This window comes from Lycium barbarum, chromosome 3 (genome assembly GCF_019175385.1).
Source record: "Lycium barbarum isolate Lr01 chromosome 3, ASM1917538v2, whole genome shotgun sequence".
Taxonomy (NCBI): Eukaryota; Viridiplantae; Streptophyta; class Magnoliopsida; order Solanales; family Solanaceae; genus Lycium; species Lycium barbarum.
The window spans coordinates 117,787,706-117,815,201 of NC_083339.1; the positions used below are offsets into that span (position 1 = coordinate 117,787,706).

Genomic DNA, 27,496 nt, shown 5'->3' on the forward strand with positions numbered 1-27,496 from the left:
TTATACATCCACATATGATCCATCTACAAAAATATACCCACAAATTATTGAGGTTATAAAAATAAATTATAACTTAAGAATTCTAACTTAAAATATAACTTAAGAAAACACAATCCCAATCACTTCTAACTTTGAATTCTCAATAACAATTCTAACTTTAATAATTTATAAAATCTACATTTTAGTATTGAGGTTATAGAATTACTATAACTTAACAATTCTAACTTTGAAAAGCACAATCTCAACCAATTCTAATTTGGAATGATCAATAACAATTCTAATAACTTATGGAATTCTAACAAAAAGCACAATCCAACAAAAAAAAAAAACTAGTCAAATAATTAAAGTATACATTTTTGCACATATTCAACATCAATAATATTACAAAGAATGTTAACTAAGCTAACACAAATACATTGACAAAGAACATGAAATATAGCACAATCTCAAGCCAGAAAAAAATGACATCTAAACTAGTCAAATAAAGTTTACATTTTTTTCACAAATTCAACATTAATAACATTGTAAATGATGTTTAACAAAGCTAAATAGATTAGCATTAGGCCTAAAATCTACAAATAAAACTAAAATTGAAAGAATTTTAAAAGCCCTAATTTAAGAGAAACTAACCTCAATTAATTAACTTCAAAACGGGTCTGGGGTTGGTGGGGACGGGCTGCACAGGCAGAGGGGAAATGGGCGGCGGGGCTGGGCTGAGGGGAGAGGGGCGGCGGGTAGCTAGGGTTTGAGGGGAATGGGAGTTTAATTGGGAAGAGGAGAAGAAATGGGTATGAAAGCCCGTCTGGAAAGTTTTTAAAGAAAAACCGACAGACAAAACCGACCCTGTCCGTCGGTTTTTCCCGCACGTTTGACCAGATTTGACCCAAAAAAATTTAAAAAAAAAAAAAAAAAAAAACCGACCCTGTCCGTCGGTTTCCTAAAAAAAATTGTTTATTATTTGTTTTTTAAAAAAAAAATTGAATTTCATATTATTTAAAATATTTTTAAAAATAAAACCGACGTCGTCCGTCGGTTTTATATTAATTATTATTAAAAAAAATTAATAAAACCGACGTCTTGTGGATATATATTTTCAAAATTCTGCCAAAAAACCCGACGTCGCCCATCGGTGTTCTAATTAAAAAAATTAAAAAAATTAGAAATGTAAAAAACCAATGCAGGGAGTCAGTTGTCCGTCGGTTTTTACTACGTCGGTTTTTGTCGTCGATTTTTGACAGTTTTTTAGTAGTGCATGTGGGTATTAAGTATATAAATAGATTAAAATGCTAAAATGACCAAACTAACCCTCATAATATTAAGGGCCCGTTTGGCTATGAAATTTTTTCACTTTTTTCAGAAATATTTTCACTTTATTAGGAAATCAGCGTTTGGCCATGGAAATTCTAAATACGACTTGAAGTTGTATTTGGAATTTGAAAAACACCAAAAAAATTATTTTCACTTTCAATACATTAAACAACCAAATATTTTTTGTAAAAACTATAACCAAATATAACTCCATTTTCAACTCCAACTTTAACTCCAACTCCAAAATACCAAATACAGTGAAATATATTTGATTTTCATGGCCAAACGCCTGCTAAGAATTTTTTATTTATTTTAAAAGTAAATAAATATTTAATAATTTAAATTATACATTCTAATATGTAATATATCAAACTAATATTCAAAAAAAAAATCTCAGCATTATATAATCCATACAATTATTATCCTAACCAAACGGTCCTAAGTTGTTTTTCGGGAAAAGGGCCTGATTTACCCCTCTATTTTGGGAAAAGGTTCATATTTACCCCCGTTATACTATCAGCCCACTTATATCCCTACCGTTACAATAGTTGACATATTTGCCCCTATTTTTAACCCCGGTCCACCGTGGCCAATGGCTTGGGCCAGGCTTGTTCACTGTGTCCATTAAAATGCCCCATAAGAGGTCATGTCAGCAATTTAATTAAATGATTTCTAAAATTAAAAGACAAAAATGATGTTTTCTTCTTCATAGCCAAAGATGGGATATTGAGACGATGCTTTCTTCTTCATTGCTTTTTGTTAAAATTGAGACGATGGGATATTGAGGGGTTAAAATTAAAGACCAGCGCCTTTGAAGGAATCGTGCAAATGACCCTAAATTGATCGACACTTAAAAATACCTTTTAAAGTCAAATCCACTCAGGTAGTTGGTTGCAAACGAAGATTGGTTGCAGCGATGTTTAAAATTAGTAGCAAAAAGCATCTCTTTTCTTTCACATTTCACCTCTTTTACTCCACTGCTCCAGCTACTTCCCGTGCCAATGTCTTGGTGGACTTCATGGTAAACTCACTTGGTTTCTCAACACAAGAAGCCATTTCTACAAGTGACAAGGTAACTCGTTCAAGACTCAGAAAAAATGAGCCCCATTTGTTACTTGAGGTGTTCGACAAAATGGGTTTGAACAAATCACTTATGAAAACCCTTGTTTCTTCTTCCCCTCAATTACTATGTCATCATGTTGAAGAAAACATTAAACCCAAAAGTCGATTTCATGAAAAGACAAAAATGATGCTTTCTTCTTCATTGCTTTTTGCTAATTTTTCATAGCCAAAGATGGGATCTTTTTTATGGAATGATTTCTGGGGTGTTCTTTTTTTCCTTTGTTAATACTTGAATTTTGAAATTATTTTAGCTGATAATTGTCCTGAAAATTCTTGTGGTTTTTAGTACTATGTACTAGCAACAGTGGAAATCAATTTGATATTGAAGAAGAAAGCATCATTTTTGTCTTTTAATTTTAGGAATCGTTTAATTAAATTGCTGACATGGCCTCTTATGTGGCATTTTAATGGACATAGTGGACAAGCCTGGCTCAAGCCATTGGCCACGGTGGACAGGGGTTAAAAATAGGGACAAATATTTCAACTATTGTAACGGTAGGGGTATAAGTGACTATAGTATTACGGGAGTAAATATGAACCTTTTCCCAAAGTAGAAGGGTAAATCAGTCCCTTTTCCCTTGTGTTTCCGTAGTAGTACAAGAGTGATTTGGTGAAGTACATTTATTTGAAATTTTGACCTGATATGGACTGTATTATTGGACACTCTCAAGAGCATATTCTTGAAGAAACGCATATACCGGAATAAACTATTCAAATAGAATACAGAAATGCCTATCTTCTTACAGAGATACACAATTTCTTCATCTCTTGAGCTGCTGCTTCAGAAGAAGACGCTCTATTCCGTGTTTCAAAAGGTAACTCAGCAATCTCCTGTTTCTTTAATATTTATGACAATCATTACCTGGTTATTTTAAAGAAGGTTTTTAAGCTATACACTTTTGGTCGGTGGAATAATGATAACAATTTCAGAATAAAATGTGATATTATTTTATCCCCGTACAGTTATGAGTATTAATTAGTGTCAGGATTATTTTATTCACTATTAATACTAAAAATGGTGGGATTAGTTATACCATATAGAAGGTAGAATAGCTAATCCCATGAGATATCCTTGCATATCCCATTCCGCATACCAAACGACCCCTTAAAGTGTAAAGATTTTTTACATTAAACAATATAGTTTAGTTTGTGATAGCAGTTTTATTATAGTTTTCACCAATTTGTTGATTAAGAGCCCGTTTGGATTGGCTTATTTTTTGGATTGACTTATTTTAAGTGTTTTTAAGTCAAAACAGCTTTTAAGTCATTTTGTAGCATTTAGATAAAGTAAAACAGTGCTTTAATAACCAAAATAAGCCAAAAACTAAAAGCTATCATTCCTAAATTATGGCTATGCTTAAAAGTCACTTTAAATTAGCCCATCCAAACGGGGTCTTAATACGTATAATAAAGATTACCTGACCAAATAACATGATTACAACCCGAGCATATATATGGTCTTAAATTGGTTTAATGGGAACTCAGTCCAATGAATAAGCTGTCATGTTAGTTGGGAATTAGTTGGTCAGATCAGAAATCCGGACATTTTCTTTGACCTTCCAGAAACCTATTTTTGTTCTTCCCCTTTCTTTTACTCAAAACTACACAAATCTCGCCTGCCAAAACAAGTTGCTTGGACCCTGGCTTGCTTCATGGCAAACAATTTGTGATAAGGTGCTCTATATATAATACGAAACGAAGAGTATTTCCTTGAATTTATATTGCTCGAATTCTTAAAAATATCACCATATTCATGTCAAATAATAATAATAAAAATGCTTAGTTACTGGAGGATTGAATACGGATGCAACTATTATTTTGAAGATAACTTAAAGCTACCCAGTCAGATTTCTAATATATAGACTGGGCCACTGGAGATGTAGAGGGGTAAGATCTTAAAAGATGAAAACAAACACCACAAATAATGGCTTAGCAGCTGAGCAGGGGAATGAAATGAAATCAAATATAGTGACATAAATATAAATCCATATAGCTGACTCTAGCTAATACAAGATTGAGGTATAGTTAAGCATTAGGAGAATGATCTAGTAATTAAAAAGTGAGTGCAAATCTTAAAGAACAAATAAGATTAATTGGTCGATAGTAAACGGTAAACGGAGAACGGGGAAGACCAATTAGGTAACAATTGTCACTTGGACATTTGAGGTGTAGAATGACCCAAGGTACTTTAGACATAAAAATGGCAAAATTCAAGTTAAAGAGTGCAAAGATGTCATCGCAATAATCCTTTTAGAATCTTGTTCTATTTTACTACGTCTTTGCTCATATCAAATGGCATGACCTTTTAGAACTAAGACAAAAATTTAATTAATCATTTTCCTGTACCGCTATTTAAATTTTGCTGTCTATGTATCGTGTGAATGAAGCAAATCTTTTGAGGCCTATAGGAGATTGAAAAGTTCAGTAAGTTGCTTTATGTCATGTGAATGAAGCAAACGTGTAGCCAGGAATTTGGATCAAATATGTGCTAAAGTGTAATTCTTTTGCTAATAGATTGCTCATCTTTTCGCATGATAATCAGACGTGCTCGTTAACGTGGGTTCCCAAGTGTACATTCTTTTAAATTTCCTATTCCCATCACCCATGAGCAAATAAAGGTGATACTCCATTTAACAACATATTAAAGGGACATTTATTTCAAAATTATAATGTACTACTTTATGTGTTTTCTGGTGAAAACGGATTTAATCAGAACATCAGTTAGAGATTTGTTTTTATAGGGTTTGAAGACAAGTGGGACGTATCCAACCCCAAAAACTCTTTTATGAGCCCGGTCCGGAGTAGTTTAGATCGTGGATAGAGTTTGGTAAGCAACGAAGATAATATGATATGATTAAAGTAGCTAAAAAATAAGAAAGTAATGATTCCGTGTATATTGCTCGTTCTTGAAGAGAAAAAAGTAATGTTTACAAGAGTATGAGAAAGAGGGAGAAGATGCCTTCCTTCCATCCTAAGCTAAGTTTATATAAGCCAATCCAAAACTTTTCAAACCCCATAGTACGGGTGATGTGACCTTTATGCCACCCCAACATACACACTTACAGCGGCACTCTGATCGAGGACTATTGACGTGATGCGAGTTAATGGGAATGGAAGCCAGCTGGACAATACCTGCGGTCATAGTGGGTATCCGGTCTCGTGACCCGCCTTGGATGCACTTTTACCCCCATACTGTAGTCCCCCACTTTCCAAGCTCTTCATAGCATGAGCCCGAGAAGTGGAAGAGCCCACTCTTTTTCAAAACCAGCGCGGGAAACTAGTGAAACGTCACAACTCTTCCCACGATTTGACATTTTGTCTGGGCAATGCACCTATTCACTCATTCGGCAGCATCGCTGCAAAGGTAGCGATTGGCGGTCGCAGGAGCAGACATGCCCCTTCGCGAATCGAGGCTAATGATTGCGATTTCCCCCTATTTAAGTCGTTCATTTGCTCACTGAATCTACACGCAATCTCTTTCGACAGCCCTCTTGCTTCATATCTTAGCCATTTGATTTCTTCTCTCATCTTTTCTCCCTTTGAAACTTCGAACAAAAAATTATGCCTTCCATATCGTCTTCTTCCCAACGTTTAGCCCTCACTCTGTTCGAAGAGCCTTTAGACAGGTCTTTCGATGCCCCTCTCGACCAAGAGACTGATACCACCTCCTCCACTGACACCCAAGAAATCGATTTGGGATCGAACACTGTCGATATCATTCCCCAGTCCTGAATTTCTCGAAGGACTTCCGCTCTAGCCAACAATTGGGGTTAGTTACGCAGATGCGCTTTACAATAACGCTTCCCTCCCCCAAGTTCGTCTTTATTGCCAGCGGGGGCCAGAAGTCGATATCTCGACAGTCCATGAGAATGCCAACATAACCCATCATGCCACCGGAATGTTGATAATCTACACCTACCCTTTTACCATTGGCTTTTTGCTGCCAGTCCATAAGGTGATCGAGATGTTTTGTCGTCGTTACCAATTTTGCATTGCGCAATTGGTGCCCCAAGTTTGGAGGATAGTTCTATGTATACAGCACCTGGCTCAACTAGCTGGGCTCCCTTTTACTCTGAACCACCTGTATTCTCCTCGCATGTTCCGGGGAGGAATGATCCATCTGGTCTCCCGAGGCCTAATCACCAGTGCTGAAGACAACTTTGATCGCGACTGGTATAACCGATTCCTGATGATCCGTACTGACCTCCTGCACCGTGCTTCCCCTAATCCGGTTTCGGAGCGTTGGAACCCTGCCTTATTTGTTCTGTCCAGATAATACTTCTGCCCTTTTCTGTTTTAGCAAGTCCCGCTTTTAACTCTTGTCCGGTTCTTTTGCAGCGGCCCCAGTAGAACAAGACTACACGCCCGACCTCTTCGGCTGGGTGATGGCTATTTTACGCACGTCTCCCGAGGCCGAGAGGACCTGGAGGAGCATCTCTGCCAACCGTTGAAGGGGCAAGAACCATGGCATGCGAAGAAGAACTTTTATCTCCTTTCGGCCTCCGCTTACCCTTCCTATATTACGACAAGTTTTTCTTTTTTAGTGAGTGCAAATCGTAAAGAACAATTAAGATATAATTGGTCGATAGTAAACGGAGAACGCGGAAGACCAATTAGGTAACAATTGTCACTTGGACATTTGAGGTATAGAATTACCCAAGGTACTTTAGACATAAAAATGGCAAAATTCAAGGTAAGCAAAGATGTCACCGCAAAAATCCTTTTAGAATCTTGTTCTATTTTACTACTTTTCTCATATCAAATGGCATGACCTTTTATAGTACTAAGACAAAAAAGTAATTGATCGTTTTCCAATACCGCTCTTTAAATTTTGCTGTCTATATATCGTGTGAATGAAGCAAATCTTTTTAGGCGTACAGAAGATTTAAAAGTTGAAGAATTTGCTTTCTGTCATCTGAATGAAGCAAACGTGTAGCCAGGAATTAGGATAGCATATGTACTAAAGTTATTCTTTTGCCAATAGATTGCTCATCTTATGGTTGATCCCAGTGTATACTTTTGGATGATGATCAGACGTGCTCTTAGAACGTGGTTTCCCTGTTGCACATTCTTTTCCTTTAAAATTCCTTTTCTCATGGGCAAATAAATATGATACTCCATTTAACAAGATATTAAAAGGGATATTTATTTCAAATTAATATATTACTTTATCTATTCTATTTTTTAATTTATTTTAATTTTTTAAATTACATGACACTAAAAATTCAAATATATCCAAACTTCTAGACTAGAACTTAAGAACAGTGAGTTTCCACAAATAAGATGACTATAGGTACACACTGAAAAGTCAAAAAGACTATTACCAAAAATTATTGTGGATGGTAAATACTAAATACTCTTCCATCCTTAATTAGAATTTCAAGTTCGAGTTTTGAATATGAAATTACGCTTGACTGAGAATAATTTACTCCAAAATTAGACTAGCGAAACAAATTTGAATTAATTGGGCCCCTAGCAAATATAGAGCGGAAAACCAAAAACAGGAAAGTCAAATGATTTATAGACAGTGGAGTTTAGTTTTCTCTGTGTTTGGACCTATTTCAGGAAAAAACGAAGAAGAAAAAATAAGTTTACCATATTTGACCTTTGAAGGTGTAATAGTAGGGCTCGTTTGGTAAGAGGGATAAGGATAAATAATTCCAAAATTATATTTGAAATGAGTTTATCCTACGTTTATTTAGGATAAAATCGTGGTATAATATTAGTCAGTCATAAACTTTGCGTTTGTGGATGAATCCTCCGAGAAGTGTTAGAATGGCAGTTCCCGCCCCTTAGGCGGTACCAAATAAATGACTACTTGAATCGAGGTTTTGAGTGTGGTAGCAATACCAAACCAAATACAACGAGTAGTTGGGTCCTGAGCTAAGCCTTAGCTAAACCTCGGAAATCGTAATGCCATAATGCTTTTCAAATCCTCCTAGCCATTATCCTAGTAACCCCGAAATTACTAATTCGAATAATTAATCTCAGAATAATTAATCCCAGAATAAGTTATCCTAGATAACTTGTTTCCAACCAAACGCCCCTAGATTCAGTGGCGGAGCCACACTATGCCGAGGGCGTTCATCCGAACCCCTTCGGCTGAAGAAAACACTGTTTTTATAAGGTTAAAATTATTTTTTATGTATATATAGTAGATGTTGAACCCCCTTAGGCTTCTTCGTATGTTTTCTTTTTTATATTTTGAACTCGCTCGACAGAACTCCTGGCTCCGCCACTGCCTAGATGTGTAATGTATGGTGAACCCCTTCGGTCTCCTTTTTTTTGCGCGGATTGCCCTTCTTTTGGGGTGGTCTTTAAATTTTGCCCCTCATATTTGTGGTCTTTAAATTATGCCCCTCATATTGCTGGTCTTTAATTTTTTCCCTGCGCGTTGCAACCCCGAGCGTTCACGCAGAAATCATAAGGTTCTGGGTTCGAATCCCCGCTCAAGCATAAATTAAAAAAAAATTGCAAGGCAAGGTTTGGATCGCGTGTATGCCGGACCCGACATACACTTATTAAGGAATTATCAAAGTTATACGGGATCCAAACCATTCATATGTCACTATTGGTCATGCAGCCGCCCACCATCTTTTCTAATGAACCATTTAGGCACACCCACGTGTCGACACACTCCAAACTTACCGGAAAAGGGCTGGGAGCAGCGCCTATTGCGTGTTGTGCAGTCACGGATAATAAAACGACAACTTGATGCCGTCAAACGTGGGCTGTCCAAAAGATTCTCACCCCGTTAAATCAAACGTCTCCCGTTTTTCCTCGGATAAATCAACTAAGACAGAGTATTTCTTTTTTTGGGTTAATAGCACTTTTGATCTCTCACTTATGATAAATTTTAGATTTTAATCCTTATAATTTTTAACTAAGCGAATTTAACATTAAATTAATAAAGATGTACATTTTTTATCCCTTTGCTTGTAGATATTCACAAATTTATCATAATTATTAATCGCTCCGCCACTTAATTATCCATTTATTATATTAAATTTGTATTGCTACCCCATATTTTATTGCAATATAGTTCTAAAAGTAGTTCCAGTACAACATACTTTCTCCGTCTCAATTTAAGTGTCTTAGTTTGTGTAGGCATATAGTTTAAGAAATAAAAAAGATTTTTTTGAATCTTGTGGTCACAAATTAAAGATGTGCATAATGTATTAAAATATCCTTTAGATATTGTGATTACAAACTTGTCACGTAAGATGTTTGAATTGTCAACTTATTAAATATAAAAAGAGATAATCTTTTTTAAACTGACTAAAAAGAAAAGTAAAATACTTAAATTATATAAAATGATTAAAAACACGGAAAACACTCCTATAATTTAAGGACCAAAAAAGCTATTAGCCCTTTTTTTTTTTTTTTTTTTAATTTCGCGGTCACCATCTTTTTCATCGATTTCCGTTATTTAATCGAACCACTAGGTTCGGAAAGCGAGCCTCAGGTTTGCAATCACGCTCTTTAAGCCTTGTCGTTGTCGATATTGTTTCCCTCTTCCCACACACACTTGCAAGACAAGCGTGAGAAAAGTCAGTCGCTCAAAAAGCATCCCACAAATTGCCGGCGGCACATAATTGTGAGATCGATGGCCGATCACGCCGGTGAATACGAACCAGTGGTTGAATCGGTGATGGAAAAGATCAATGAAAAACTGCACGGTCAGGATTCATCCTCATCGGATTCTGAAGATGAGAAAATATCGCCGGTTGAGGCTGTCAAGTCAAAGATCTATCGTCTCTTTGGTAGGGAAAGGCCTGTCCATAAGGTTCTCGGTGGTGGAAAACGTAAATATCTCAAATATCTTCTTCTTTTTTCATTTCAGTATATATATAATGCATTTTTATTAAGCTTTAAAATTGATTTAAGATTGTCGGATGTGAGTTCGAATGACTTAGATTTATTTGGTATTGGTCTTCAGATGCCCTTTAATTCCTTTCTTTTTATAAAATCTGAAATGAGAGATGCGATTTAATGTCAAATCTCTCTCTCTCTCTCTCAAAATATATATGTTTTCATTTTCAGTATAGAATTATGTCTCTGTTTCAGAATGCATTTTCATTATGCGTTAAGATTGATTTGAGATTGTCGGATTTGAGTTTGATAACTTTAGATTGTTGAGATGGGCTTTAATTTCTTTCCTGTTCTAAGATCTGAAATCGGAGATTTATTGAAATAGTTCGGCCTCCATTAATTCGTTTATTATAAGATGTAGATACATTTGGATCCACATGATCCAATCCTGATAGAATATTGTTCATTGGCTTCGTATGGATCTGCCATTGGTTCTAGTCACCGTATGATTATAATTGTTTTGAATTGGATTCCATATATAGCGATATCAAATCTATGAGAAGGTTGCACTGTGAAGATATTAGTTGATACGTGTTAAAATAAATGTGGTACTTGCATGCTTTTTGATGTTATTCGTATTGTTGGTCAATGGATTGAAGAAAACAGTTCTATCTGAAGGTTTATAGGCCAATTTTGAATTTTCATGTGAGAAATGTAGATTTGATATACAAATCAACTTTAACAGCATGGATTTGTGACTATCGAAGAGAATTACTAATGTTAATCGTTATATATTTATGTAAGCACGTGGAATTGACCCTTTTTCCTTTGAGTAGTTCAGATTCCTTGAATGACATAGTGATAGTGTTCATTTGGGTCTACTGGGCACTTTTTAAGTGCTATTAGACGAGATTTGAACTTTTTATATGACGGATTTATTTACTTTTGCTTTGGCCTGAAAATAGCGAAGTTTTTTTTTTTTTTTTTTTGCCTCTTAGGTGCCTTCCAAACCCATTTGGGGTTTCCCAAAGTTCATAGAATTTGAAGGTTTGGTAGATGTGTCTGATGTGCGGTTACACAGTTATCTTTTATAGCTGCGTGATTGTGTTTATGTATCTAATTACTCAATTCTTATGGGCAGCTGCTGACATTTTCCTATGGAGGGACAAGAAAATTACTGCCGGCGTACTTGGGTTTGCCACTGCAATTTGGGTGCTTTTTGAGTTGCTTGAGTACCACTTGCTTACACTTGTATGCCATATACTGATCGCTGCCTTGGCAGTCCTTTTCCTTTGGTCCAATGCATCCACCTTCATAAACAAGTATGTGTACTGTTTATCTTCTTTAGTAATCTGTCTATCCAGACACACCTTAGGATTGACCTTGAAATATTATGCACCAGGTCTCCACCCCAAATTCCAGAAGTCATTCTGCCTGAGGACATTGTCCTGGGTGTTGCTGCTGCACTGAGGATTGAAATCAACAGAGCTCTTGAAATCCTTCGGGATATTGCCTCTGGGAAGGAGTTGAAGAAATTCCTCGCTGTATGTTCTCGTGTCGATCTTGTTGTATAATTTGAGTCCATACAGCTTGAGCACAACTTCCTGTTGTTCTTTATTTGAGTGTCATATCCTCCAAAGTTTTGATACAAAATTTACATGCAGGTTATTGCTGGCTTGTGGATTCTTTCAATATTGGGGAACTGCTGGAACTTCCTCACCTTGTTCTACAGTTGTAAGTGATCTACCCTAATGTTGCTTGCTGGAGTGTATAGATCTGTGCGTATTATTCAGTTTAATTCTGATAGTGTGTGATTTCTTCGCTCTGCAAACAGGCTTCGTCTTGCTCCATACCGTCCCTGTACTGTATGAGAAGTATGAGGACCAGGTTGATGCTTTTGCTGAGAAGGCTGAGGCAGAGTTCAAAAAGCAGTATGCTGTTTTCAACGTCAAGGTTCTAAGCAAAATTCCAAGAGGTCCACTGAAAGACAAAAAGATCCTATAGACGCGAATAGGTGGCACCCCTTAGGTTCACAGAGGCTTTCCTCCAGATGTTGTGATTCAGTTATGTTAGAAGGCCCTTTGTTTACTTGTTTTGCTTTATTATTACTAAACAAGCTTGGAGTTTTCTTGTGGTAGTTTTGAGTTCCAGATATGGTTTTCTTTTTTGTTAAATTTTGAACGACTGCTGTAAGATTTGGCAGTCATCATGGTCACAGTAAACATCAATATGCAAGTGAGTATTACTTCCAATTATAAATCAGATAATGGAAACACATCTTTGATTGTTGTTTGACTGCAATGTCTTTGTGAGTGGCTACTTTAATTGTTGAATGATGCGAATATTGTTTCACATCTTAAAGATTCAATATGTTTTGTTAACAGAATAGCAGGAATTCAACTGGGAATTTGAGATTCCACAGCTTCTAGCGGGAAGCTAGGGATAGAATTCGAGTAAAAAGCTAATATGATGGAAGAAAGGAGATGTTAGAGAAGAGTAGAATTCTGGTATTAATAATCAAGAGAAAATATCAAGAATGAATTACGATTCTGAGAATCACAGCTACATATAGCCAAAACTGTAAATTGGACATCTAACAACCTATAACTAACTTTCCCGCCAATAGCTAATTCAACTAAATTTTAACTAATCAAGCAACTAATTGCTGATGTGTAATGTAACTACTCTTGAGCTAATTACCAGCCTGTAAATCATGTATCAATGTTATGTATCAATTTGGCTGTATAATTTGCTGCTCTGCAATGTACTTGGTGACGGCTCAGAGTTTGTCTCCTCCGTTTTTTCCCGCTATTTGCCTTATACTTTGATGCCTCAATGGCTCATTCATAGGATGGCATTATTGGTTTTCGTTACAGTTCATAGCACAAGGTTACAATATGAAACCCTCAATCTCTAGGTAAGGCGGCTTCAATCAATAGTTGCATTCTGCGTGAGAACCCAATTCCAAAAGCTATTAGGTTACTACACTCATGATATTTTCATTTCTTGACTTAGCAAGGATGTAAGTCGACCATCTCATGTAAACTTGTAAAGCTCCCCAACAAAACCAGAAGCATCAGAATTAACGAAACAACAGAGAAGGCTAATTAATCGTCCCATTTGATTGATATATGCAGCATATTCTCAAACTTTGCCATTTGAAAGTGGACATTAATTACAATCCTTTACCTCATTTCTTTCAATCCCCAGCAAAATGAACTGTTTGCAGTATGTCTTGATATATAAACAAGGATCTTATATGCTACCGCATCATTCATGCGGCTCACTAATTCTCCTGGGATAGGCCCACAGCTTGAAGAGTGAGCCATCAACTGAGTCATCTGAATCACTATCACTATCTGAGGAAGGTATGGACTCCTCTAATACATATGCAACAATCTGGCAATGGCAAAAGATGATCATTTAGAAAACCTTGTAGGACTAGCTATGAGCTGCTTAAGATGGTGAAAAACAAAATGGTAATGAAATAAGAAAATCTGAAGAGACCAGAATATAACATTTGCTTTTTCCTTGCACTCAGGGGCGGATTTAGGTGGGAGGTGAACACCCTCGACAAAAAATTACACTGTATATATAGGGTAGATTTTTTGTAATTATATACATATATATAAGTTTTGAATACCCTAAACAAATGCAAAGGGTTAGCTCACGTGGTTCAGGGTGTTCAAAATTCACTCCAGCATCCGAGGTTTGATTCCCAAAGACAACATTATCTTTTATGTTTAGCTTCTTTTTTTTACCCGAACCCCTGAGTGAAAATCCTGGATCCGCCAATGCTTACACTGCTAATGAGATAGCATTAACAAACCTGTTCAATTGACACAGGCATGATCTGATGTTCATCAGAAATTTTCCCAAAGCATTCATTGGAACACTTGGAATTACTCAGCCAAACAATTGAATTGCACTGCTTGCAAAAGCCCCTCTGGGATGTTACCTTTCTTGAATTTCCTGAATCACAACAGCAACGTGTAAACAGAATTGACGCAGAAGAAAATTTGGAAAGGAAAACTAAAAACAAGAAGACTGAGTAAAGACCTCTCTGAATGAATGAAGACAAACGATAACATTAGAATAGTCCGAGTGGTCTATAAACTATGCAAGACGGAAAAAATAATGAAACAATAGCTGGAAAAATTGTTCTGTCTAACCAAAGTGGGATAACAGCCAATGGAAATACCTCTACAAGCTCGCTTGAAAGCATCTTTCCAGTCAACATTAGCTGCAGTGGTATTTTCCAGAGTAAAAGAGATTCTCTCCATACCGTAGGTAAGCCTGATAATATTTGGGTTGTCACTTGACTTTCCAAAAAAGTCGATATGTAGAGACTGCCAGAGATGGTTGTCACTAGCTGCCACACACCACAACCTGCAAAATTAGACACCTTTTGAGATACCATCTGATAGGGTAATTGATTAAATCAGACAGAGGACTAGGTCCAATGATCAAGAGATGGCTACACTGAATTTAATTAATGCAACCACTTAAGTTGAAAAGGAAAACCTCATACCTGCAGACTAAAGAAGCAGTAGCAAGAGACTTTAAATCTAAGAAACTAAATACGTGTACAAGAACATCCTGAGGAAGTTGGCTCCTACCTGGAATGCAAAAGCAGCAATGCAAAATTAGAATGCAGGGATCAGATACAGACATATGCCATATTGGATATCTCCCTACAATTTTTCTTGGAAACCGTCTCTCTACAACTATTTAGCAGATCATTTCGTATTTACATTACCATTCCTTACGAAATGTACATTAGTTTAACTTCAGTTGTGTCATGAGGGTTGGTGGAAGCAATACAAATTCGAGATTTAACTGTTCACTGGAGGATGATCTTTTGCCTTACTAAGCAGTACTCCCTCCGGTTCAAAATAAGTGTCCACTTAACATTTGTCGCACCCCTTAAGAAAACGCTAACTCCTAGAAAAAAATAGGTATTTTGACTAAACCTTAATTAACTCTTGTCTATTTATTGCCTTGATTACATAGGGGCAAATCTGGAAAAATAATGTTAATTTCTTCTTGACTATGTAAGTGGACACTTATTTTGAACCGGAGGGAGTATATTACACTATCCATTTCTCCACTAATGTTTTTCCCTTTACTGAGAAGAAGAGAGATGGAGGGATGTTCTCAACTAAAGTCGCTCAGGACTTGACACTCAAACATCCATTTCTTTTTCTTTTCTAGGTTGTGGGGGTGGTGAGTTTGCATTTCCAGAGTTCTGGAAATAACTCTCTTATTTCAAAATTCTGATTTTAAAGTGCTGTCTACTCCATTCCTACAGACGCGGCTGCAAGTTCAGATTAAAAAAAAAAAAAAAAAAAAAGCTTTGCCAGAAAATGCCACTATGGCTGGATAGCAAGGCGAAGGTGCTACAGGTGTCCTAAACTACATGGTTTCACAAATAGGCATTCCAAACTGAAAGCATTAAAAGTCTCCAGTGACATTTTTATTGAGAAGAAATGTTAAATTAAAACTACCTTCTACCACTGGTTGGACCTTCCAACGCCTCCTATGACCAACCATAGCCTGTTTGAATTCAGATGCAGCTAAAGCTTTCTTTTGTTTTGGTAATGCAGCTTCCATGCTGTGAAGCAGGCCATTTGCTGCTGCTATAGCTGCTTGTGTCTGCATTCTAAAGTAAAAAAAAAAAAACATTAACTATTAAGGTTCCTTTTACTTGAAGTGGCAAAAATATCACTAAAAGGATGTTCACAAACAAAAAACAATTCATGAACAAGGAACACTTGAACTTTTATTTTCTTAATATCAGCAAATTAAGTTGTCTATAGAATCTTTAGATTCAGAGACCTCATAGTAGAGAGGAATGTATCTCTTGTTCAACATGGCAGGGTTCCGTCAAGCCCTTATTATCAGCATACATATGCTTATGATCAAGAAAACAGGAAAAGGTGAAAAGGTGGTAGCTAGTATGTCTTTATAAGGTCGACCAACACATTCGCACAAGTGATAAGCCACACTGGAAGTGTTGATCAGATGTCTTCAATTTCCAAAATTAGCAAATTTAGCTAAATGCTTCCCCATTTCTCAAAATGCACACCAAAGAAACTTTGAATTCTCAACTGTAGTAACGACCAATTTGCTAGTGAGAGAAGAGGAACATGCCAATCGTTACCAGGCTGAATAAATATTGGAGCATCAGGCAATATCTGGTAATCAGTTACAACTAATTCCTAACTACTCTCTTCCATATCAGGTTGAATTGCAGGAGTTAAAATAGTTGATCAATGTCTTAATCCTTCCATTTAGTCATTGATTAATAAAGTTCCCTGATTGTCAATCTCATTTCAGTTTTTACCTCTGTAGTACATAACAAATCATAGTGTTAATGAGAATTAGAACACTCCTACCAGTCAATTCATCAGTCAATCCTAAATTTAATTAAGCAACTACCTGAAATCCTCCTCAATATAAAAAAAAAAAAAAAAAAAAAAAAAACTAATAAATTTACACTGGCTTTGTATACGTGGAGTCAGGTAAAGTATGCAGTAATTTGTAATGAAAATAGAAGTTGGAGGCGGTAACTTACTGAGGAAGAAGATGAAAGGCGGCGAGGGAGTCATGGAAGAAGAGAGATTGGCAATATTTGGGAACTTTAGAATATGCATTTCTTAGAATAGAGCTTAGCTCATCACAAGCAATTGGGTAACGATACGATTTATTCAACGACTCCTTTAACCCTAGCTTTTCATACCTCTCCACCATTGAACCTCCCATTTCTACTCTTACAAGTGGTGTGTCGAGAGTCGGAACCGCTGTGAGTTTAAATGCCGATTGCAAATAAAAAAATATGTGCCTCTTATTCAAAGACGATCGGTTTTCTGGTGTCAATTTTCTATGTTACTACACTTTTCTTAGCTCCTCACTTTGCTCGGGGATAAATGGTTATTTGTGTTTTTCAGTTTTTTTTTTTTTTTTCCCGATCTTCCTTTGCATCTTTTGTAGAAGAGTCATAAAATTTTTAAAAAAAATTGAAAAGGGCTAAATAATCATTTCTTCCAAAAAAGCTTGTCATTTACATGTCATATTTATTTTTATGTGTAGTCTTAGGGTGTGTTTGGTAAGGAGGAAAATATGTTCTCAAAAATGTTTTCCTATTTTTTTTATTTTTTTTTCATATTGGGTTGGTTAAAATGTTTTAATATTTCTTAAAATATTTTTGAAAATCATGCTCATTAAAAATCAGAAAAATGACTTTCGTGGGGTAAGTAAAAGCAAGTTTCCACTGCTGATTGTCTCCTTCCTACTTCTACATCTACACCTCTTTTCCCATCTCCACCCCCCATAATATTCCCCAAAGTATATATAAAATGACATTGGAATAATATTTTCTACTTACTAAACACTAAAAAATAAGTATATAAATCACTTATTTTTTGGAAAAAAAATTCGTGAAAAATATTTTTTGTCGTACCAAATATACCCTTAAACATGGTAATTGATATACTAGTTATCGTATTTAGTTAAGTTTTGTGGACAGGCGGGGTGTAATAAGCTTAATATATACTAAAGGTAATTCTTCAAAGCAACTTCAAATTTCAAAGCTCAAGATCTGATTGTTTGATAACGTGATAGTAAATGAGCCTGTGAGAAATAGCTCTTATGAAACAGAATGTCCTGAAGCCATTTGTTTTGGCTCAAGCTCCAAGATCTTTAAGAAAACTTTTTGCATCACAAAAAGTGGCATATATCACATTAGTAATACACTGACTTCCCAAATAAATTTCAAAAAAGAATCAAATCCGTACTTTTCAAGTGTCCAACTGATGAATACATTAGTTACAGGAAACTCGAGATTGATAAATTACACTATTGCATTAACTGTATACAACACTAATTTACAATACATTATTACAGGGAAATCACTATACATTAACAAAATCATAACTTGATGTGAGATTTCCAAGCCCATGTGCTTTTTCAATTGCCACGCCAGAGATCATCTTTGATATCCTACAAGACTGCCGTGGGCTAACTGTTGCTCTTAGCAGAAATAGCCACTGAATTCTTCTTCCTTCTCCGACCATGCATATACAAATGCAAGCACCTTTGAAAGATACATTTCATGCATATTCATGTCACACCCCTCGGAACTGGAGACCAGCTGGTACATGTTCAAGTATCTCTACCTTAATTTCAGGAGAATAGGGTTTGATTCTGAAGGTTATGTAGTGATCACGGTTATCACCCCTTTTGCAAAAAATAATTCTTCATGCATATATCTGACGAACTAAAGGAAATAAGTTAACTGCTGCTTTTTCCTAGAACCGCCTTCTCCATATAGGTCATTCCACTGCTTGAGCTCACTCATTACGGATCCCTCAGAAGCAAAGCTGGCAGCAACCTGACAAAAGAAGTGATTCATGAATATCTATGTGTATATCCGTATTGAATGCAGCAACAAAACTGAAGGAAATAAGTCCTTCACATGCATTATTTGTAATTATATATTTCCTGCTTCTGTGATTCCACAAAAGAAAACTACAACTGGTCAAGTACTTGATTATTCATGCCTTAATCTATACAAAACATTCTCTTGTTTCATATTGCAATTTTATGTTAGAAAAACATAATCCTGCAATCAGTCACATATTGTCACTAATAATAAAGTAGAGCCATGGCTAGTTGCAACTACTATAAATAGAACAGCGAACATGAAACTTCAATGTCCATGAGAGAGTAAAGGAACCCTATTTTTTGTTTTTTATAAAGATAGTCTATCGAAGAATGTTTGTGTACCGAAAACAGCAATTTAACCAAGACTGTTTTCTTGATGACAATCTACCCAAGAATGCTTGCGTACCGAAAACTGCATTTCTTATCCAAGATGGGCAAAAGATTAGTAGCTACGAAATCCAATGCTAGGACACAAGAAAAGAGAATAAGCTAAAACAGAACTAAATGCTTCAGATGGTCTAATTAAAGGAGAACATGAGTGCCTTTATAATGTGGTTTAGAATCATTGTTGTTTTACACATCCTCATGGACCCACAAAATAAAAGCTGGCTTACCTGATTCTTTGCTTGTCTCATGTCTTCCATGTTTAGCGGCCTCAAAGTAATTACTCTTTCTTCTGTGGCTTCTTCTTTCTCATCTGAATGACCTTCTGCACTCTGCCCTTCTTCAGCACTCCGCTTCTTTGCCTATGAGTAAGAAGAATAAATAAGAGAACACAAAGCATACATTTTTTTTGAAACTGGTAACTGAGAACACAAAGCATACATAGTAAAGCACATAGTCAGAAAAGGTTAAGTTGACGAAAAACAAATGGGAGCTAGATGCATGTATTACCAAATCTTTCTTTCTCTCTTGTTGTATAAGCTCTCTGACAGGCCGATAAGCTGCTGTTGTACACAAGTTCTGTTTTTGGAGATTAATGCTTTCAGTTATTTCCAGATAATAAGCCGTATTCTGACATCATTTTGGAAAAAGAACATCTACAAACCTTAAGATCACTTCCACTATATCCTTCGGTCATGACCGCGAGCTCTTTAAAATCAAGATCTTCTACCTTTTCCTTTGCTAGAAGAGTTCTCAAAATCTTCTCTCTATTCTCAGCTGCAGGTAAACCGACCATAATTCTGCCCAACAGAAAACCAGAACTTATGTCATTCTCAACATCATAATAAACTGAAAAAGGTCACGATGTTTATAAATGTTTCCTTAGTGTCAACTATCAATAGGAACCATTGCACAGAGTAATATATCTGCAAAACAAACTGCGTTTTAATAAACCTTCAGAAGATGAGGGAAGACTTCCTAACAAAATCATTGAGATGAGCAACATATCTCTGACGACAGAAGACTTCTTGCCACTTCCACTAGTCTAGCAGAAGATTATTTGAGAATTAACAGAAACACATCACAAATGTAGGAATAACAGTTTTGTAAATTTCAAATCTATGCTCAAGGTAGGTAATTTCTATCAGATTGCAATTAGACAATAAGATCTTCATCCAAGAGTGGAGAAACTTAAGGCCATCAGCATGTAATTCAAGCCAACAAAGGAAAAGATCTAGCTTTCTTTCTGCCTCTTGTTTTTCTGTGTCTATAATTTTTCTTCTTTCAGATGTAGGAGGATCAGCAATAAAGTTTCGAATTCTATAACATACTGGTGAAAAATGAATTCACAGGACTGGACAATACAATTAAACTAAGTAAATGATTGGTGTCAAGCTGTAGAAGTACCTGCGCTCAAACCGTCTGATTATTGCTTCATCGAGGTCGAAAGGTCTGTTGGTTGCAGCAAGAACAAGAATGCGCTCACCTGATTTAGTCAATAATCCGTCCCAATGAGTCATAAATTCATTCTTAATTTTTCGCATAGCCTCGTGCTCTCCGACTCTGGTCCGCTGTCCGAGCATGCTATCAACCTCATCCACAAAAATGATCGTTGGAGAAACCTTCGCTGCAAGTGTGAAAAGAGCTCGGACATTCTTTTCATCTTCCCCAAACCATTTTGAAGTGATGGTTGACATCGAGACATTTATGAAGCTAGCTCCAGCTTCATTGGCTATTGCTTTAGCCAGCATCGTTTTCCCAGTGCCAGGTGGACCAAAGAGTAGTATACCTCTGCAAGGCTTAAGCAGTCCACCGTTGAAGAGATCAGGTCTTTTAAGAGGAAGCATGACCAGCTCCTGAAGTGATTCTTTAGTTTCATCTAGGGCACCAATATCTGCAAATGTCACTCCAATCTCATTTGAAGGTATAACCTCTGGTCTTATCCGCTTCTCGAATTCATTGTCAGGAATAACTTCCTGTAGATATCATATTAGACATTGAAGCAAATGAGAACTGAATTAACAAACAAAAAATCAAGTTGGACCAAATAGTCAAAGATATACTAAGATGCAAATCAGAGAGTTAAAAATGTATCCGCGAAGTGTGACAGGATGTTGCTGAAACCAATAAATCAGCAATAATGTTTTCAGAGGAATATAAAGACATCCTAAATTTGGTCAGTATGACATTTGACGGAGAAAGGAAGAATGCAGCTATCAAGTTCTACTATATCAACTATTACCAACTGACAGGTTCATTAAAGAAGGTTGTGTTGATATCTAATCAGATGCTGCACATACCGGGGCCTTTGATGCGGATGAAATCTCTCCATCCTTTTTTGTTGAAGGACCTGCCTCACCCTTACTCTCAGATGTTGGGTTGTCAGACTTTGTTTCAGGCTTAATTCCAATATCATCCACCACAGTATCCTATTTTGATTGAAAAAAGAACAAAATCAATCTCATCTCAGATAATTCCTCAAGTTTCAACAGAAACACTAAAATGCAAAAGAAACCTTGGACAAGTCAGCATTCGCCTTGAGGGAGTCTCTGCAACCACTCTTTCCATCCTGGAAGACACTTAACCCATGGGACAAACTGCACCAGGAGCAGCATAGTACATACGTGAAACATAAAAGTATGCAAAAGGAAAAAGAAGCTAATAACAATTGAAAGTTTGGCATTTACCTGTTAGATGATATGAGGAGCTTCCCATTTCGATATTCTGGATCCTTACTGTTCATCAAATGATATGATATAGCAGAGATAACAATTTCCTCTATGTAATTACTCAGTACCATTGTGTCAGCTTGACAGATTGATCCTAGATCATCACATTCGAGGTCATTTGCTGCAAGCACCTCCGCAATGTGATTCTTGTTGTCTTGAAACTGGATCATCTTCATATCCTCTTCCAATTTTGTTTTCCAGTCCGTAAGATGTGTCTCATCTTCAGGGGGCCTAATCTCGATATTGTAAGGAAATAAAAGACCGAGTTTCTCATCTACTTCCTCACAATCATCTTCATGCTCAAACATCCTGGAGCCGAGAACCAACACTGATCCTGATAGTTTTTTCAGCATTCGGTCAAAGAGTTTATAAACTCTGGGGGATTGAAGATGTCTGTCAACATCCCTGATGTAGAGAATAACGCGGTTGGTTTCAGAGGTCGACACCAAGATCTGCAAAACCTCCTTGTTTAGTATGACTTAAGATGAAACAATCATAAAGTGAAAGATACTGAGAAGAAAATATTCCATAACAACGCAGATACTAGTTTGAAATCAAGAGAAAATTTATTACCTTGAAAAGTGACTGTAAGAAAGCCTTTTCATCTAATGACCAGCTGTTGACCCGCTTTAGTGGAGCTAATGAAGAAACAGGAACTGATCAGAAAATCATCTTCAATCATATCATTACTCATTACAGGTTAATCATAATTCAACATTAAGAATCTGACAGATGCAAATGCAAGAGCTGAATCAAGAAATCCATTGTAGTAGCAAGAACATCAGAGTGAAAAAAAGTTAAATGCTTACATAATTAGCGGATTTTTTTTTTTTTGACCATGTTAACATTCTATATATCCACAGGTATACTATACCATAAAAGTATAGTCCCCCAACCAAACCTTACAGATTATCCCAAAAAAGCGCCTTCCTATATTGCTAGTTACATATTATCCAAAACATCAAAGATATCTTCTGTTTCAACTAGACATTCCAAACAATTTCTAGGAATGCTTAGATAATTAGTGGATATTCAAAACCAGAATTTCTAAATTAACAACTTCCTAACAATTATGAATGCTAGTGGACCCTGAACTCCATTCATAAACGTGCATTAAGCAAATAGAAAAGCCATGGCAATATCAGCGCCCTATAAGCGTCCTACCTGGATTTGATGAAGAGGACTCAGAGCTGATGCTACTTATATCAGAAGAAACAGAGGCAGTTCTGCGATGCTTTAGAGAATTGCTGGCACCTTCTCTGTTCCTGTATATCCCAAAGGTAAGGGTTACATGAAGTATCAACTCCAAAGGCCTGCATTATTATCTGAATGAAATAAAACTAATATACCTTGATTTAGTGTCAAATGCAGCTGTTTGCCTTGAATAAGTGACTGCAAAAAAGAGAATACAACATGTATATGAAGAGCATCTAGAAATGTAAAAACAACATGAAAGTATCAAGCCTGAGATTTTAAGTTCTAAACTTCTGATTAAGTCCAGATTGAAATCAGAACTATCCGCTCAGTTGCTGTCAAGCTCCACATGAAAGATAGATGTTGAACTTCACATTTCTTTGTTTTTTGATGAGTTGTTTGACCTTTACACTTAACAGCGTCCAGAAGAGTTCTCCACTATAAATTAATCCACCCTAGGACTTACAAAGTTAAATCAGCTTTGATTGCTTTTACTTTTCAGATACAGGAGAAAAACAACTTCTGGGTGTTGATGTGGAAATTGCACCTCCCCAAGGTAAAGGTACTGTAAAAGCTAGTGTATTATACGACAACTACTGTTTAGTAATTTTATAAACATCTAGATCCTTCTTTAAATATAAGGTATGCATAAATGAAATCAGAAGATCAGATATAAAAAAAAGTGATTCATATTCTTATCTTTAAGTTTTGCAGATAAATTTACATTAACAAGTTTGCACTGCAAAGCTGTATATTGTCACAACTACAATTAAGTGTACCAAATGGTGAAGAACTATGGCCTTTCGTCATATACCTCCATTATTCTCTCTTGATGGAAGAATTGAGAACGAACCAAGCAAACTAGACAAACGTCCCAACGTAGACTCTGAGATTGACCTCTTGAAAACCTACAAAAACAAGATGCTGAATCAGGTAATATTCCATTAGGAATAAGATGATTCTCTTTTACTTGTACTGAAAGTGAATTCAGATTCAACATTTCAGGAAACATGAATAGTGTGCCTGAAGAATTTTTTGCCCAATAAAGGATATAATTCTTCAAAGAGTAAATAGTAGTACTTACTGAATCTTTCTTGAAGATGCCATACTTGCTCTGCATCTGTAAATGATTGACCAGTGAAAAAGAATGAATAGAACTATCAGCAGAAGATACACTAAAATACTGGAAAAGAAGGCTTCAGACAATACCTTTAGAGAGAAGTCAGTTAGATCCAATAGCAGCAGTTTAGCATCAAAGTGATGCGCCAAAGCCTTCGCAAGTGTTTGTTGGTAAAGTTCTGCATTTATGTATCAGAACACAGTCAAAGCGCTAAATGCAGATAATGACATATCAAGTTGAAAAAGATTAAATGCCAAAGCCATACCAGCGGGCCCTGAAAGCAATATAGCCCTGCTTGCTGGAGAAAGATTTCTTGTATGTTTAGACACATCTAAGTGATTCAGATGAACATATGCTGCACTTGTTAATAATACCCGCGTTCGTTCACTGTAAAAATCACATTTGAAGGAGATTAATAAGTTTGAATGGACACCGTTTTCAACATATGTTCATATAAATATCAGAGAAGTAGAATGAGGATAAACCAAGTTGGAAGTGAACAGATATGTTGGGAAAAATATCAACTTTTACCAAGATCTTAACTGGTGGAACCACAACGAAATTTAGCATAACTCTCCAACAATTAAACATTAAGGTGAAGGAGTGAGTCTCGGCAAAGCTAAGCAGAAAAGAATAACACACGGGCCATAGACCTTTAGGGGTAAGTGTCAAGGAATTAGCAATACTTGACTTTGGTCAAACAAAAAACTGTTGTCTTCTTCTGCTTATACCGATTCTGCATTCAACAACTATTTGTATTCAAAAGAGATGCAGACATGCAAGCTCCATAAAATTCACAGGTTGCAAGTATTAGTAGGCGGCTGTTTATTGTTACTCCACCAGTTTCAGCTTATGTGTCTTACTTTCTTTTTTAGTCTATTTCAAAATGAAATGCAAACTTCCTATTTTTAGAAAGTCTCTTATTCCAGCATTCTCATTTTACTCTTAATGACAAAGTCTTATAGGAATGACATGGCATGTTTAAGACTACAAGATTTAAAAGGTACTTTTGGTATGTTATACACACCATTAATTTAAGACTTCAAAATTCAGAAGTCTTCTTTACATCCTTAAACCTCGTTCAAAATTCAGAAGTTTTCTTTACATCCTTAAAATTGGTGCTTGGTCAAAGTAAGACATATAAAATAAACTAGTTGAGTTAGGATGCTGATTAATTAGATAACAAAAGGTAAGAGTAAGAAATACAAACAATTGACACAACCAAATAAGAGTAAGCAGATAGTTTGCTTACTAAAGGGCCAATTTGAAAAACCACACGTCAGATATGCAAAAAGGATTACAAACAAAGAAAGTTTGATTGAAAAAGTTGTTGATTTATCTATAAAGCAGTTGTTTTTATTGAAAGGGCTAAAAAATGAATATGTAAAAGATCTACTGAGCAAGAGTAACATCCCATCCTCGGACACCAGATGTTCTCCCAAGTGCCGGGGCTAGCTTATGGCAAGGAGTTCAATTGAATCCCCTTCACCGGATTTTTTTTTTTGTTATATATAAACGGTTGAATACCAGGTGTGACATTTTAGTTTTTCTGATTCCTCTTATATGAATTTCCGGCTCCTAACTTCTACTTAACATAATGGTTAAACTATTCGCCTTTACCTATCTTTCCAAAGTGAGCCAGTTCAAACAAATCCAATAAAAAGTGAATATTATGGGGATAAACAGACAAAACAGAAAAAAAGATATTACGGAGTAAAAAGAAAGAAACTTATAATAAGAGAATCAAAAAAACTCCAGAGCGATAAAAGTGAGTAAGTTGCAGAGAGCTCTCAACTTTTTTTTTTTTTTTATTAGCCCCGGGTGTCCGAGTCTCTTTGAGCCCCGACTAATCCCGGGGGTGCACAGGCCCTCGGCAAGGAGTTTCCCGCAAGTGCACCACGGTTAATTCAGGGTTTCCCCAGTCCGATGGCCCTCCGAAATTGTTTGCACCCAGCGGGTTTCGAACTTGAGACCTTGAAAGGGAGCACCCTAAGGCTCAAGTCAATTGCCACCAGGCCAACCCCTGAGGGTTTGCAGAGAGCTCTCAACTTAAAGATTCCAAATTTGAAAATAAACATAAAAAATGCACACAATGCACTGCTGGTGATAGGATCACATCCCCTAGCCTGAATACAATTAAAACCATGAGATCCACTGAATCTACATAAAATGATCATTTAAAAAAAAAAATGTAAAAAAATCGACAGTGTTGTGCAATTGTTTTTATCTTGCTATTGTGCTTTGTGCTTTAATATTTTCACTTGTTGCCTTCCTCCAAATTCCTTCTTTTCTTTCGAGCCGAGAGTCTATCAGAGAAAAAGCTGTCTATGCCACAAAGCCAAGGGTGACGTCCCGCCAACTTTGTGGGATTACACCGGGTACTATGTTATTGTTATAAATGAAATGCATTTAAAGCATATTTCCATTACAAAACACAAATAAATCATAGAAAATCAAACAAATGATGAATAAAACTGAAGATAGAAAGAGGGCATCAGGCTTTTTGTTATTACAAGTTTCTATTACCTGAGATAATAAGGGAAGTCATCAAAGGTGACTTTGGTATACTTGCCATCAACGATAAGCCTACGAAGTTCCTGCTCAATTTGCTCTGCGTTTATGCCTTCATTATTACCACCCGTCCATTTATTAACGGCTTGTCCTGACGCCAATCCAAGCCCAACTCCAACACCTACGCTCAATGCTGATAACAATACGTGCTTCTGTTCCATATTACCACCAAGATCTGTTTTTCTTTATCTATCTAATGATTTCTTCTCTTCTATAAATAAAAAAACGTAGAACAAGTTGATGGTATTTTGTTTTATATAAATGTAGAGGAAGAGGAAGTTGGAAAATGATTTGATGGAGAGAGAAAAGTGGCAAGGGAGTCGTTGGTGGATTCTTTGAAGACAAATAGGAGAGTAAGGTAACAATAAATAATAATGACAGGTAATAACAACTTGATCGATTAATCCCACTGCGCGCTGTTTTTCTCTCTCTGTTTTGTTTTGTTATGTTATCTTTGCAAATTGCAAGTGCGTCTCAATTTATAGATTTCATTCATGAGAGAGAGAGAGAGAGGTGAATTCGGAGCCCCATTTTAAAAGCTTTGTTGACCGTTTGACTCAATGCACCAACTTTTTTCTTTTCTTTTCCTCCGTTTTTGTCTAGCACATTGTGATGACTTTAGACACGTGGATGCTTACATGGCAAAGATGTTAACATTTATGGGAAAATTCTAGAGCCATGGAGAGTTTTTTTGGAGAGTCTCTAGATCCTTATAAAATATTTAGGAAGACTTTCTTGAAAAATCTTAGAATATTCTAGACATAGAATTCTAGAGAGGGGGCATACTTGTAAATATAGAGGGACTTGTGTA

General features: G+C 36.2%; 3 protein-coding genes across 3 annotated transcripts; 1 reads left to right on the top strand and 2 right to left on the bottom strand.

Annotated features, from left to right (window-relative positions):
* Positions 1–9,891: 9,891 nt before the first annotated feature.
* LOC132631987 (reticulon-like protein B2) lies at positions 9,892–12,537 on the top strand. The gene is made up of 5 exons (XM_060347769.1): positions 9,892–10,235; positions 11,384–11,564; positions 11,645–11,786; positions 11,907–11,976; positions 12,077–12,537. The coding sequence occupies exons 1-5, from the start codon at positions 10,037–10,039 to the stop codon at positions 12,244–12,246; spliced, it is 762 nt and encodes a 253-aa protein (XP_060203752.1). The 5' UTR covers positions 9,892–10,036; the 3' UTR covers positions 12,247–12,537.
* Positions 12,538–12,728: 191 nt separating this feature from the next.
* Positions 12,729–17,271, bottom strand: LOC132631988 (F-box protein At5g52880). The gene is made up of 6 exons (XM_060347770.1): positions 16,820–17,271; positions 15,750–15,904; positions 14,774–14,861; positions 14,444–14,631; positions 14,072–14,214; positions 12,729–13,641 (listed from the first exon to the last, which is right to left on the bottom strand). The coding sequence occupies exons 1-6, from the start codon at positions 17,005–17,007 to the stop codon at positions 13,513–13,515; spliced, it is 891 nt and encodes a 296-aa protein (XP_060203753.1). The 5' UTR covers positions 17,008–17,271; the 3' UTR covers positions 12,729–13,512.
* A 682-nt stretch (positions 17,272–17,953) lies between these two features.
* Positions 17,954–27,142, bottom strand: LOC132631989 (uncharacterized). Its single transcript, XM_060347771.1, has 16 exons — positions 26,641–27,142; positions 24,380–24,501; positions 24,204–24,292; positions 24,079–24,114; positions 23,809–23,902; positions 23,150–23,192; positions 22,965–23,065; positions 22,374–22,438; positions 21,759–22,252; positions 21,587–21,668; positions 21,372–21,500; positions 20,479–21,047; positions 19,736–19,871; positions 19,582–19,650; positions 19,302–19,433; positions 17,954–18,634 (listed from the first exon to the last, which is right to left on the bottom strand). The coding sequence occupies exons 1-16, from the start codon at positions 26,844–26,846 to the stop codon at positions 18,521–18,523; spliced, it is 2,481 nt and encodes an 826-aa protein (XP_060203754.1). The 5' UTR covers positions 26,847–27,142; the 3' UTR covers positions 17,954–18,520.
* Positions 27,143–27,496: the final 354 nt, after the last annotated feature.

What these genes read in the sequence shown, in the direction of transcription:
- LOC132631987 (XM_060347769.1), top strand. Translation starts at nt 10,037, where the DNA reads ATGGCCGATCACGCCGGTGAATACGAACCAGTGGTTGAATCGGTGATG. An exon ending in GCATCCACCTTCATAAACAA is followed by an intron (nt 11,565 to 11,644) that starts GTATGTGTACTG and finishes ATTATGCACCAG; the next exon opens with GTCTCCACCCCAAATTCCAG. An exon ending in AGTTGAAGAAATTCCTCGCT is followed by an intron (nt 11,787 to 11,906) that starts GTATGTTCTCGT and finishes ATTTACATGCAG; the next exon opens with GTTATTGCTGGCTTGTGGAT.
- LOC132631988 (XM_060347770.1), bottom strand. Translation starts at nt 17,007, where the DNA reads ATGGGAGGTTCAATGGTGGAGAGGTATGAAAAGCTAGGGTTAAAGGAG. An exon ending in GGTCCAACCAGTGGTAGAAG is followed by an intron (nt 14,862 to 15,749) that starts GTAGTTTTAATT and finishes TTTGCATTCCAG; the next exon opens with GTAGGAGCCAACTTCCTCAG. An exon ending in ACTGCTTCTTTAGTCTGCAG is followed by an intron (nt 14,632 to 14,773) that starts GTATGAGGTTTT and finishes CTAATTTTGCAG; the next exon opens with GTTGTGGTGTGTGGCAGCTA.
- LOC132631989 (XM_060347771.1), bottom strand. Translation starts at nt 26,846, where the DNA reads ATGGAACAGAAGCACGTATTGTTATCAGCATTGAGCGTAGGTGTTGGA. An exon ending in ATCAAGAGAGAATAATGGAG is followed by an intron (nt 23,193 to 23,808) that starts GTATATGACGAA and finishes TCTTTTTTGCAG; the next exon opens with TCACTTATTCAAGGCAAACA. An exon ending in AAGAGAGAAAGAAAGATTTG is followed by an intron (nt 19,434 to 19,581) that starts GTAATACATGCA and finishes TCTTACTCATAG; the next exon opens with GCAAAGAAGCGGAGTGCTGA.